Below are 14,348 nucleotides of genomic sequence, written 5' to 3' on the forward strand. Positions count from 1 at the left end.
AAAACAATTGCGGAAACCATTAGAAAGATGATTGAAGTTAACATCTGGCTCAGACCAGCATCTGTTTATTTGTGAGCTATGAATACGCCATGGCAGTAGCTTAAGTACCTCTGGTGGATCCACAACAAAACAAGAGCACCACCTACCTACTTCAATCTGTATTTTCTCATCTCAACTTACAAACCAGGTTAGAGTGGTTCATCTGATAAACAAACAAAAACAAAACTAGGGGGTGTCTCTTCCTGTAAAACTCACAGCTTTCAGCTTTGTTTCAATCCACTTCATCAATAGTTAACTTACATTATTATTACTGACAGAAATAATGGTTGAACCTAAAAACACTAATATTCAAGTTGTAATACTCCAGAGCTATCCTCTGAGTATTTACAATGAGTTACTGATAAAAGATAACCTGATATAATAAAATCAATGATAAGATTTTGTCCCGTGTGATCAGGGTAGGGGTACAGTTCTTTGGGGGGGTAGGGTGGGCTGCTGTGCAGGAGGTTCATAGAAGAAGTGATCTAAAGCGCTTTAATTGTAAGTGGTGTGTTTCTGAAAGTGATTTTATGTCCCAGTACATCCCAGCATGTCTCTATGTCTGTCACATCAATATTCCACAAACCCCTCAATTATACATCAGCTGTCAACCCCCCAGAACAACCCAAGACGCACACATAGACACACCCCACCTCCACCCATGTCCCTCTCTCAGTGTGTCAGTAGAAAGTCTCCTACATTACTATCCAGTATTGCTGATTCCAATACTCTAAATAGAAAAAAAAAATTGTGGAAAATTCAAACAGTACATGTCAAACCATCTCTCCGTCTTTTCTCTCACGCCACCCTTCTTCTTCACCTCGTCTCCAAGAAGAGGGTAAATATGCATGGATAGATGGATTAGTGGGATTTTAGATGAGAGATGATCATCACTCAGAGCTTCTGTCAGCTGTGACCTTTGCAGGCTGAGTGACCAAAGAGGCACAGTCATTACCAGCCTTTATCCCTTTGTGTGTCTGTCGCAGCCCTGCTGAGAGAAGAATAGCTCTGTCATTTAGGGCACTGGTTCTCAGCTTGTGGATTAGGGCTCCTGCGCAATCACGTGATAATTTTCCTGGGTCATAAGATACATTGTTACTATACAACAGTTGTCTTTTTCGTGATTTTTCCTCTATTGTTGCTTTTTTGTTTCTTGCTGCTTTTCCTCCACCTTCTGAAACAATCACATGAAACACACTAAAAAAGGTAATCTATTTTTTCAGTATCGCTGTTCACCACTGTGGACAATAATTTAAATCATTGATTTGGCCATTTTGAAAAATGGTTAAGATTTGATGAATCTGTTGCTTGCATTAGAGATGCAAATGTATACAAATGAGAGTTCTGAGAGAAACTCATTTCATGCGATACAAGGTCATCTAATAGAATCACATAATATTCTTCATATTATTTGGTGAGTGTGAATGTTAAATGAAGGTCTAAGTGATTTTTTTTGTTAAGACATCTCTTGTTTTGATGGCAAGCAAGTGTTGAAGATTGTTGCAGCTGGTGGTGTCACTGAAGAGAACACAAAGGCACAGAGACATACATGTGTTTGCCTGTAAGGAAGCTGTGACCCGTAGGTGGTCAGACTTTGGCGAGTGGAGGAATTAGTAATGGGATGGTGAAGACATGAAAGTAAATCTTTTTTTAATATTCAACTGGCACAGGTTAAATTTCACACATCAAACAAATAATCATTATTCACAGCACAGAAATGTCCATCCATCCACTATCTATACACCACTTTATCCTCTGTAGGGTTGCAGGGGGGCTGCAGTCTATCCCAGCTGATCTAGAGGGAAGGTAGGGTATCACCAGTCTATCACAGGGCTACATATACAGACAGACAACCAGGCACACTCACATTCACACCTATGGACAATTTAGAATCACCAATTAACCTCGGTGTGTTTTTGGACTGTGGGAGGAAGCCGGAGAACCTGGTTAGAACTCACACAGGGAGAACATGCAAACTCCACACAGACAGGGATCTTCTAGCTGTGAGGCAACAGTGCTAACCACTGATCCACCATGCCCAGAAATGTATTTCTAAAAATTTTAACCAGGCATTTTCAGTAGATAGATTTGGTTTACTAACATTGGGTAGTCTGTTTATTTAACCACCTGCCACTGATTCAGATTCAGAAAACTTTATTTGTCCCCAGGGGGCAGTTAAAAAGGCACGTAGAGCAGGCACTGCAACAAAGACGTAAGAAACTGAGTGGAATTGAGTTGAGGAGCTGGACAGCCCTGGGTACAAAGGTAGCCCTTCTCCTCTGTGTCCTGCATGCAGGACAGCGAAGCCGGCGACCAGAAGGGAACCATTCAAACGCTGAGAAGAGAGCATGTGAGGGGTCATGGATGATCCGGTTTGCCATCCTACATGATAAATGTTCATATACTGCAGACCGAGTTCTGAGAGGTAGTCCTATTATATTAGAGCACACAGTAACGGGCCTCTGTAGGTGGTTTCTGTTCTGGAGGCTGATAGAGTAGAACCAGCAGCTGATGGAAAAAATGGTGTTGCTCTCTATGAAGGAATAATAGAATGTCTGGAGAGTGTTCTTACGTACTCCAAAAGAGTTGAGCTTCCTTAGGAGATACTGCCTCGGGTGACATTTTCTGGTAATCTCCCTGGTGTTAGAGGAAAATTTCAGCTGTCAAAGATGGTATCCAGATATTTGTACTCCTCCGCAAGCTCAACAGACATTCCATGGATTGTGGTGGTGACAGCTGTAGCCAGCACCATCTGATATGAATATGATTACACCAGGATGCAGATCTTATTTGTTATCTGTATGAACAAAAGCAAACAGACTCCTGTGCAATATCACTTGCATGCCAAATGTTTCAAAATTAAAACACCTCTCAATAATTGCAATATTTCAAAAGAGACAAGTATTTTTTTTAATCTTTTCTTATTTTCTTATTTCTCTCATGAACAATCAAAAACAGAGTGAAAATACAGGCCTCAGAGTAGAAACTCCATTAAGCAAAAATAAACACACCAGTGACACGTACATTAGAAAACCTGTGATTATTGAAATAAAACAGTATACCTACAGTGGGTACGGAAAGTATTCAGACCCCTTTAAATTTTTCACTCTTTGTTTCATTGCAGCCATTTGCTAAAATCAAAAAAGTTCATTTTATTTCTCATTAATGTACACTCAGCACCCTATCTTGACAGAAAGAAACAGAAATGTAGAAATTTTTACAAATTTATTAAAAAAGAAAAACTGAAATATCACACGGTCATAAGTATTCAGACCCTTTACTGTGACACTCATATTTAACTCACCTGCAGTCCATTTCTTCTGATCCTCCTTGAGATGGTTCTACTTCTTCATTGGAGTCCAGCTGTGTTTAATTAAACTGATTGGACTTGATTAGGAAAGGCACACACCTGTCTATATAAGACCTTACAGCTCACAGTGCATGTCAGAGCAAATGAGAATCATGAGGTCAAAGGAACTGCCCAAGGAGCTCAGAGACAGAATTGTGGCAAGGCACAGATCTGGCCAAGGTTACAAAAGAATTTCTGCAGCACTCAAGGTTCCTAAGAGCACAGTGGCCTCCATAATCCTTAAATGGAAGAAGTTTGGGACGACCAGAACTCTTCCTAGACCTGGCCGTCCAGCCAAACTGAGCAATCGTGGGAGAAGAGCCTTGGTGAGAGAGGTAAAGAAGAACCCAAAGTTCACCGTGGCTGAGCTCCAGAGATGCAGCAGGGAGATGGGAGAAAGTTCCACAAAGTCAACTATCACTGCAGCCCTCCACCAGTCGGGCCTTTATGGCAGAGTGGCCCGACGGAAGCCTCTCCTCACTGCAAGACATATGAAAGCCCGCATAGAGTTTGCCAAAAAACACATGAAGGACTCCCAGACTATGAGAAATAAGATTCTCTGGTCTGATGAGACCAAGATTGAACTTTTTGGCGTTAATTCTAAGCGGTATGTGTGGAGAAAACCAGGCACTGCTCATCACCTGCCCAATACCATCCCAACAGTGAAACATGGTGGTGGCAGCATCATGCTATGGGGGTGTTTTTCAGCTGCAGGGACAGGACGACTGGTTGCAATTGAAGGAAAGATGAATGCGGTCAAGTACAGAGATATCCTGGAAGAAAACCTCTTCCAGAGTGCTCTGGACCTCAGACTGGGCCGAAGGTTCACCTTCCAACAAGACAATGACCCTAAGCACACAGCTAAAATAACAAAGGAGTAGCTTCGGAACAACTCTGTGACCATTCTTGACTGGCCCAGCCAGAGCCCTGACCTAAACCCAATTGAGCATCTCTGGAGAGATCTGAAAATGGCTGTCCACCAACGTTCACCATCCAACCTGACAGAACTGGAGAGGATCTGCAAGGAAGAATGGCAGAGGATCCCCAAATCCAGGTGTGAAAAACTTGTTGCATCATTCCCAAGAAGACTCATGGCTGTACTAGCTCAAAAGGCTGCTTCTACTCAATACTGAGCAAAGGGTCTGAATACTTATAACCGTGTGATATTTCAGTTTTTCTTTTTTAATAAATTTGCAAAAATTTCTACATTTCTGTTTTTTTCTGTCAAGATAGGGTGCTGAGTGTACATTAATGAGAAATAAAATGAACTTTTTTGATTTTAGCAAATGGCTGCAATGAAACAAAGAGTGAAAAATTTAAAGGGGTCTGAATACTTCCTGTACCCATTGTATGACTTCCAACTAGCCACATTACATGAACATACTTATATACTGACCTGTGTGAACATCAGAACGTCCTCAGCTTTGGATCTGTGGGCTGTGTTAATCTGTCTCCACCATGGCTGCAAATTGCCAGAGGAACTAAAAATCTGATTGTGATATATTTCTTATTTCTTCCACAGTCCAAAAACATGCAGAGGTTAATTGGTAATTCTAAGTTGTCCGTAGGTGTGAATGTGATTTGTTTGTCTCTATGTGTAGCCCTGTGATAGACTGGTGACCTGTCTCGGATGTCCCCTGCCTTCACCCTAAATCAGCTGGGAGAGATTCCAGCCCCCCGTGACCCTAATGAGGATTAAGCGGTGTATAGATGATGGATGGATGGATGAAATTAGCAAAGTTTGATCATTTATGTAATCTATGGACCTACGTCTGTGTCAACTATTCACTCCACAGATTTCTGTGCTGTATCCATGTGTGATGAGCACTGGGTGTGTTAAGCAGCATCATGCCCGCTAACAGGCAGGTTCAGACATGTAGGAAAGACGTCAGTGTGTAGTGTACAAATTTAACTCTCTGTGCCTCAGGAAAACCATACAAATAGACTCCTCAGGGGACAGACCTTCATCTTCTATATTTTTTGTATCACATTACTTCAGAACAATCCCCATGATGGCATCACCGATCCTTATGAAAAACTTTATTTACAACATTCTAAAAAGCAGTTTATCATTGCTAAGAACTGGACAACAAACACAAGGCATGAAGAATGAGCTATGCAAGGTTGGTGCTCATAGGGAAAAAAAATACAAATTTTGTGCATATGTATGCACTTTATTAGGTACACCTGTTAAACTGCTCATGAACATACATATCTAATCAGCCAATTATATGGCAGCAGCTCAGTGCATTTAAGCATGTAAATGTGGTGAAGATGACCTGTTGAAGTTCAAACTGAGCATCAGAATGGGGAAGAAAGGTGACTTAGGTGACTTTGAACATGGCCTGGTTGTAGGTGCCAGATGGGTTGGTCTGAGTATTTCAGAAACTGCTGCTCTACTGGGATTTTCACACACAACCATCTCTAGGATTTACAGAGAATGGTCAGAAAAACAGAAAACATCCAGTGAGCGGCAGCTGTGTGGACCAAAACACCTTGTTGATGTGAGAGGTCAGAGGAGAATGGGCAGACTGTTTGGAGACGACAGCAGCTCAAAAATCACTGGTTGCAACCAAGGAAGGCAGAATACCATCTATGAACGCACAACACGTCCAACCTTGAAGAAGATGGGCTACAGCAGCAGTAAACCCCATCGGGTGCCACTCCTGTCAGCTAAGAACAGGAAACAATTCACACAGGCTCACCAAAATCGGGTATTAGAAGATTGGTAAACATTGCCTGGTCTGATGAGTCTCCATTTCAGCATTCAGATGGTCAGAAATTGGTGTAAACGACATGAAAGCATGGATCCATTCTGGCTTGTATCAACACTTCAGACTAGTGGTGTAATGGTGTGGGGGATATTTTCTTGGCACACTTTGGGCCCCTTAGTGCCAACTGAAGATAATTTAAACACCACAGCCTCCCTGAGTATTGTTGCTAACCATGTCCATCCCTTTATGACTGCAGTGTATCCATCTTCTGATGCTACTTCCAGCAGGATAATGCATCATGTCACAAAGCTCAAATCATCTCAAATTGATTTCTCGAACATGACAATGAGTTCTCTGTTCTCCAGTGGCCTCCACAGTCACCAGATCTCAATCCAATAGAACCTTTGGGATGTGGTGGAATGAGAGATTGACATAATGGATGCGCAGTGAACAAATCAGCAGCAACTGCACGAATCTATCATGTCAATACAGACCAAAATTTCTGAGGATTTTTTCCGGCACCTTGTTGAATCTATGTCCTAATAAAGTGGCCAGTTAGTGTACATATTTTTTTTTTTTTAATTTAAATAAAAATAAATAATTCCTATTTGCTCATGTGGGCATTTACCGCCCTGAGTACAATCACCACTGGTACTACTGTTATCTTCACTTTCCGATACCGCCTTCTTGTGTTGCTAATTAACCACCACATGTTTCTTAGTCTGGATTTGAAAATCCCACAGGATCTTGGATTGGTTGTTCCCTAACACCTTTGGAGGCGTTTGCCACTTTGGTCCTTGGACTTTATATAATTACTGTCTCAGGTACATCTTCGCACAACCTGCACCTGAGTCCTGTCTAATGTGGTAGACCCTGGTCCTTATTGATCTTGTGCTCAGCGCTTGTTCTACTGCTGCCATGACTAGTGCCTCTGTGCTGTCTTTCAGATCAGCTTTTTCCAACCACTGAAATGCTTTTATCGATATTTACCAATTTTTTTGTCAGTCTTCCTCTTCCTGTCCCTCATTATTGGGTTTCTGCTGCCCTTGGTATTCACATAGCATCACAGATTTTTGCTGTTTATTCCAGATAATGGCCATAAGACTCATTAGTGTTGGCCTCCCTCCTTTATCTTTGTGTACAGTCTGAGGGTGCTGGACTTGGCATGAAACCCTCCATGCATTGTGAGGAGCTTCCATGTCTTGGTGCCAGTGGTCTGTATCTCTTCCTTTGGCCAGGTTACTATACCAGAAGGGTATGGCAGGGCCTATATGTTGATGGCCCGTATGTTGTTCTGTCCATTCACTTGACTTTTCAGGATCTGCCTTACGCTTTGTAAGTATTTGGCTGTTGCTGACTTAATAACTGTCCTGAACATCTGTTAAGTGACCTTGTAGTATTTCAACCCCTTTTGGTGATCATCTTGTCCCTCTTCAGTATCATCTGACCGCACTTGTCCAGTCCAAATTACTTTCTAATGTTGTTGCTGTAGATCCTGGTGATATGGGTCAGGGAGTCAACATCTTGCCTCATTTCTGGCATTGCTTAATGTCATCCATGTAGAGGATGTGGCTGATGGTCATTCTACTTCGTAACTGGTATCTCAAACTACTCTTTGTGATGATCCTGGCTGAAGGGGTTCATCACTTATGCAGAACAGAAGAGGGCAGACAAAGCACCTCCCTGGTATGTGCCACATTGATGCAAACCTGTCCAACTGGCTTTAAGTTGGCCACTAGGGTGGTTTTCTTGTTTCAGTTCCTGATGACGGTGAATATACAGTATATGGGCATACACATAGAAATGGTAAGATTTCACTAAGTGTATTTTGGGGAATTGCACAAAACTATTAAGTTATCAGTGTTCGTGATCCCAGTGTTGATCAGTGGATTAGATTTACTGAGTTGACGAAAGGTTTGGGTTTTTTATGTGGAACTTTTACAATAGCAAGTCCCTGAGCCCAACTCTACAAATGTATAGTTTATTTCCAGTAAGTTATGTGACAAAATGATAAACACTGTTCCAGGTTAACTCTATACATATTTTTTTTTTCAGATATGAACCACTATACTAGAAAAACCTACATAACACTTTTACATATTATACTTAGTTTGGATAAATTATGAACAAAGGTCTTCATTGTTATATAAATACTGAACTGAGTGTACTGCACTTGGATTAATGTGTCATTATTTTTAACCTCTGACTTTATATTAGTTCACTATTGTTCAGTGACAATTTCATGCTTTCCATGAAAACTCACTTTCATTCATAATGCTTTTCTATCATAATTGCACAACGGTTTTCTAATCATCAATTAGCCTTTCAACATGATTATCTTAACACAATATAGCATTAGAACACAGGAGTGATGGTTGCTGGAAATGGGCCTCTGTACCCCTTTGTAGATATACCATTAAAAATCAGTCATTTCCAGCTAGAATAGTCATTTACTACATTAACAATGTCTACTGGATTTCTGGTTGATGTCATGTTATCCTCACTGAAAAATAAATGCTTTTCTTTCAAAAACAAGACATTTCTAAGAGGCCCCAAACTTTTGAACAGTAGTGTATATGAAACAACTTTATGCTACATTTTAGTATAAATACAGTATACTGGGTATAAAATCTAGATGTTTGTCAATTAAACTCAACTCAATTAAGTATCAATTCACAATACATGTCCTCTCAGGGGACACAGTACGTCAAACCAGACAATTTAAACAATTCCTTTTGAACAAGTACTTGGCAAAAACATTGTCAGTGTTACATTAACTGTGCAGCTGCAGCAAAACCTTACCATCTACCACTGAGCCATTTTGTTTTTTGCCAGTATGTAAACAGAAGTGATGGACAACACAAATTCTACCTAAGGAACAGAACAGCGTCCACTTAAATCATCAAAAAGTATGCTTTATTGATTTGCTGCACTCTTTTAAAAAAAAGGGAAAAGTTTGCATGCTAATTTAGTAAGACGTAGCAGTGTTGAAAGGCAAAGGATTCCTTAAAAAGAAATATTATTTAACATTTGAGTCTTTGCAATGGCCATGTGACGTACACACTGAGGGAACACGTATCACAGCCAACAACCACTCCTCTGTTTTGTCCATCTTCTGATTCTTCCTCTTCATCATTGTGCAGTGCCCTTTGTGTCTCCTTGTCCACCTCTTCCTCAGTGACACTGAATCCTCCTCCACAGCGACAGTAATATGTATATATACACTCATCTGAAACAATGCAAATTCCCAATTTAGACGTAAAAGACATAACTGCCTTAATCACATAAATCTCCAACACTGATGATGAACATGATGTAGGTCCCACTTTGCAGTGGTTCATACATGACATTACTAAGTGAAAGGTTTAATGTGAAATTAACAAGTTATAATATCACAAAAATGGTTGAATTCAGGCTTAAACTTGCAATCAAACTTGAGTTCTGCTGGTGCAGAGCTCCAATGGATAAGGAAGAAATAACTCACTTTAAATGTGAAAGGTAACTGCAGCTATTTTTTGTATGTGTTTAGTGACAAGTTGTGTCATTACCCTGGTTCCAGGTCATGTCCTCAAGACAAACTGTTGAGTCGACTGGTCCATCCTGTTTAAGTTCCTGTGCTGGAGAAGTATTTATGCATGATTATTGTAGTCACAGTTGAAGTAAGAAGACAATTAACATTAAGTAACTTTTATGTCAGTACTGGCTACAAAAAAAAAAAACCCACCACACTTCATTAGGTACAGCAAGGTGTACTTAGTAAAGTGGCCAGTGAGAGTGTATGTATGTATGTATATATGTGTGTGTGTGTGTGTGTGTATATATATTTTCTCTCTCTCTATATATATATATATATATAAATATATATATATATACACACACACACACACACACACACACACACACACACACACACACACACACACACACACACACAGACAGACAGACATATATATATAGTGCCATTCAAAGGTTTGGTGTCACTTAGAAATGTCTTATTTTTGAATAATTTTTTTTTTTTAAATTAGAACAACATGAAATTAATCATAAATGCAATGTAGACATTGTTAACGTGATAAATGACTATTCTAACAGTAAAAACAGCTGATTTTTAACGAAATATCTACATAAGGGTACAGAGGAACATTTCCAGAACCATGTTCTAATGGTACACTGTGTTAGCTAATGGTGTTGAAAGGCTAATTGATGAGAGAGAGATATTTTGTTTTGGGATTTTAACAAACAAACTGTATATTAGGTGTTCTGTGACTGTTGGTGCTGAAATGTGGAAAAAGCATTCCCTAAAGAGCTTCACACAACTCCAAGTACAGACATGCAGCCTACTTATTAAATTTCTGTCAGATTAACAGAACAAAGTGCATGTCTAAAAGGGGTTTATATTAGCTTGTACATTTCCACTTCATCTTTGGACCATTTTACATGACACACCATTGTACTGAGTAGTCAAGAAGAGTCAAAACGTTACAGATGTTTTTAGGCACAGCTTGATCATAAAGCAATTTAAAACTTTAACATAAATAATAATAACTCAAGTTTTAAACCAAATAAACATAATCTAAAGTCCCACCTCTTTTCTGCAAATCATACTGTCTCCTAGTGTTCTCATCACTAAGGATCTTCCAAGCTGCATCAACTTCTAGAAACTTCTTAACACCAGACTCTGCCTCTGAAGAACACTGACCTCCAAGACGGTCTGGGTGATACTGTAGACAAGCACACACACAAAATTTCAAATGAGAAAGACTGTAATTTTGAAACATATCCACTTGATTTGTCAAACTCAGACTGTTGAAGAGTAAAATATCGTCACCGTACCTTCAGAATATATTATAACACAGAACGGAAACTGGATTTCATCATCTTCTACCATGTAGATATAGTTTTTAGCTTGAAACAGGAGAAATAATTTGACTGACAAATAACATTCTCCATGTACCTACCTCCACTTATCGGACTGTTGCTTTCGTGAAAGCATACATAATTGATACAATTTATTACAGCTAAGTCAAATCAGATACATACAGTCGTAAACAAAAGTTTAATTTACTTTCCTGGCTTGTTTTAGTCCGTGATTTGCATTTTCACATCTATGCAGATCTCCTTCGACTTACTCATTATTGCATTTGTGGCTGAGTCTGATGAGTGCATCAAATGGGCCCTATTTAAATTGGCTCAGAGGAGTCAGCAGCTGCAGTCAATCATAATCACTCATGGGAAGTTAGAAGAAGCCAAGCCACTTAGAAAATTATATTAACACAACTTTCCACATCACCAACACTAATAATTCAAATTGATGTATGTATTATTGTGACCGAGCAGATTATGTCATATTTCCAAAAGACCTGTAATAAATTTATCAAAGAACAAAAATTCATCATGGTTTTAGATAGATAGATAGATAGATAGATAGATAGACAGATAGATAGATAGATAGATAGATAGATAGATAGATAGATAGATAGATAGATAGATAGATAGATAGATAGATAGATAGATAGACAGACAGACAGACAGACAGACAGACAGACAGACAGACAGACAGACAGACAGACAGACAGACAGATAGATAGAGGACATTGATGAAGGAAGCTGAGAAGAGAAAAAGAGAGTGATCAAGCACAAGGCCAGCCAAGACTAGATCTTACACCTTAGTTGTTGAGTTGCCAGGTTTTGTGTTGTTGCACTTGCTTTATGTTTGGCTTTGTCTTGACTCTCTAGTGTTTTGATTAGAAGCCAAGTCAGCCCACTTCACAGAGTTTTACCTGCTAGCTACACATCTCTTTGAGATCATCTGTTGATGTCGTTGTTGAATAACTGGTTGAAAAAGCTAATTCTTGGTGGTTGTTTTAAAGCACACCACCTCACCCTGCATCAAAAAGACCTCACACTATATCAAAAAGGATCAAACGTTAGCTTGTCCAAATATATCATGAAAGGTCAAATATTTTCACAAGAGAATTTGTTTGCATTGCTGTGAGGGGTTTAATTAGATGTCAATCAATCAATCAATCAATCTTTATTGGTCATTGCACACTTTCATATACAACGAAATTTCATTTGAGCTGCCCTGCCAATGACAGCTCCGGCTGCTGCGCAGTGCTGCGCGCACCTTTCTTGAAGAAAAAAAAAGAAAAAGGACATGTTGGGATCTGGGTAGGGATAGCAGAGGGTAAAAGAAAAAAAAAGGCTCGTTGTACCAAATGAAACCTCCAATGTTGGGAAATTCAATCTGAGAAGGAACCTAAAAAAACAAACCCGCAAACAGGCAAAGCATGACATTAGACAAGGATAGTTGGGATAAGGATATGGGGAGGTGGAGGGGGGGAGCACTGCTCCTGAGTACAAAATTAGTTGTACATCAGAGGTAATTCATAAACCCAATAACATTGACAAGTAGTCATTTTGCTAAGCAGGTAACAAGAAAAAAATAAAATAAAATTGGGTCTTAGACATTTGGAAACATTCATAATGTTTAAAATCCTTCTCCTATTATTGAGAAAACCCCTCAGAACTCATCTCTAGGTATGGCAGTTGCATTTTTTAAGCTTATTCCAAAATGGCTTACATGTAACTGAGCAATTATTGAAAGCAAGAATCCAAGTAATCAACAGGTCTTGTTTCATATTTCTACTGCTTTTGCCAATGATGCTAGCATAGTAAAAGCCTTTCTGTTGGGAAAGATAGGTATGTCTATCTTGACGCAGTATGACACCTATCCAGGATGAAACGACCGGATTCTGCTCACACATTTACCAACAGTCGATGCTGGACTGCTCAAGTATGACAATGCATGCATGTCTGTATTGTGTTTATGTTGCAGCACCTTTAAACACTGTGTAGAATGCACATGTTGCAGTGCTGACATTTTAATGAGAAAATGACCCCCCCATGTGGAACGGGCACAGGCAGAGAGGCGTGTTTACCTGTAAGGCCAGTAGCTGGTATCTGTGCCTGAGCTGCTGTACCGTGTCGCAGGGGCTGGCTCCCAGGACAGCATACAGGTCCTTCTCTGAAGCTGCACACATTCCTGCAACAGTACAAGTGTGTGAATGTGATGTATAATGTAAAGCGCTTTGGGTATCGTTTCCGGTATAGTAAAGCGTTATATAAATACAGACCATTTAAAAGGCTGATCAGCGCGCGCACATGCTCTTCGTTTCTTTCACCGGGTCGTTTGTTTCCGCTAACTCGCACTAAAGACGCTCGTCGCCTCCAAATGACTTTTCCCACAGCATTTTCCCGCAGCGTTGTACTCCGTGACTGGGTCAGAAGCTTAGGTTAGACTGTTGTTTATCGTAGCTTTAATAATTTGTTAGTGTAAGTTTGAAATCCGCTTGAGAAAAAAGAAGGGTTGCGGAAAGGAAAGGGGTTTTACGTTAAGCCGAGCAGGAACACATACCGACAGGCTAACTCTGGGAATACCGTCATTCAGCTAGCAACGAGAGCGCATAAAACAACACATTCTTTCATTCAGTTTTCTTTCAGTCTTTTTTCTGTCGAATTTGGGCATTCCTAGGTTTGAACTTACCTTTATAATAATTCTCTAGTAACGATGCCACCTAAGAGACGACATAGTGTTCATTGATGTTATGAAGCCCCTGAAAACAAGCTGCATTTTTGGCCCGCGTACTATAGTTCCGCTGGTTAGGATTTTAACCCTATAAATGCCAGTTGGTTTACATAATACTAGGATTCCATCCATCCATTATCTGTACACAGCTTTACCCTCTGTAGGGTCGGAGCACACTCACATTCACACCTACAGACAATTTAGAGTCACCACTTAACCTCAGCATGTTTTTGGACTGTGGGAGGAAGCTATGAAGAACCCGTTGAGAACCCAGCAAGGAGAACATGCAAACTCCACACAGAAAGATCCCAGGTCCAGATGTTCTAGCATGTTGAGTGACATCGAACCAATCTGCAGCCTTAATGCTAGGATTATTTTAATTTCCAAGAAAAAAAAATCATAAACATCAACTATTTCCCATATAATAAGTGCTAAGTGCTTTTTGGATTATCGCAGAATTGCATATGATTGAAAGAACAATACCAATATCGTTGCTTTTTTATTTTTTTGAACATGATAAGATGAAGAAATCCCATGTGTGAATTTACAGACCATGCAAAATGTCCACTGGTCTTCATTATTCCTATTACCCTTCTGAGGTTTTACATTCTGATTGTCCTGTTACCTTAGATTACTCTGGAAAACAAACACTGATAAA

At 39.8% G+C, this 14,348-nt stretch overlaps 1 protein-coding gene across 3 annotated transcripts; it reads right to left on the reverse strand.

Moving 5' to 3' along the window:
- Positions 1 to 8,996: 8,996 nt before the first annotated feature.
- dnajc24 (DnaJ (Hsp40) homolog, subfamily C, member 24) lies at positions 8,997 to 13,761 on the reverse strand. 3 transcript variants are annotated; one of them, XM_023286187.3, is made up of 6 exons: positions 13,649 to 13,760; positions 13,239 to 13,380; positions 13,044 to 13,147; positions 10,688 to 10,823; positions 9,651 to 9,719; positions 8,997 to 9,331 (listed from the first exon to the last, which is right to left on the reverse strand). In XM_023286187.3, exons 3-6 carry the CDS (start codon positions 13,143 to 13,145, stop codon positions 9,126 to 9,128), a joined length of 513 nt encoding a protein of 170 aa, XP_023141955.2. In that variant the 5' UTR covers positions 13,146 to 13,147; positions 13,239 to 13,380; positions 13,649 to 13,760; the 3' UTR covers positions 8,997 to 9,125. The 3 variants fall into 3 exon arrangements, with proteins under 3 accessions (XP_023141955.2, XP_023141946.2, XP_054863210.1); XM_023286178.3 differs by lacking the exon at positions 13,239 to 13,380 and having other exon boundaries at positions 13,649 to 13,761; XM_055007235.1 differs by lacking the exon at positions 13,649 to 13,760 and having other exon boundaries at positions 13,239 to 13,631.
- Positions 13,762 to 14,348: the final 587 nt, after the last annotated feature.

Source organism: Amphiprion ocellaris, chromosome 3 (genome assembly GCF_022539595.1).
Source record: "Amphiprion ocellaris isolate individual 3 ecotype Okinawa chromosome 3, ASM2253959v1, whole genome shotgun sequence".
Lineage (NCBI taxonomy): Eukaryota > Metazoa > Chordata > Actinopteri > Pomacentridae > Amphiprion > Amphiprion ocellaris.

What these genes read in the sequence shown, in the direction of transcription:
- dnajc24 (XM_023286178.3), bottom strand. Translation starts at nt 13,145, where the DNA reads ATGTGTGCAGCTTCAGAGAAGGACCTGTATGCTGTCCTGGGAGCCAGC. An exon ending in ACCAGCTACTGGCCTTACAG is followed by an intron (nt 10,824 to 13,043) that starts GTAAACACGCCT and finishes GCTTGTCTACAG; the next exon opens with TATCACCCAGACCGTCTTGG. An exon ending in GTATGATTTGCAGAAAAGAG is followed by an intron (nt 9,720 to 10,687) that starts GTGGGACTTTAG and finishes ATACTTCTCCAG; the next exon opens with CACAGGAACTTAAACAGGAT.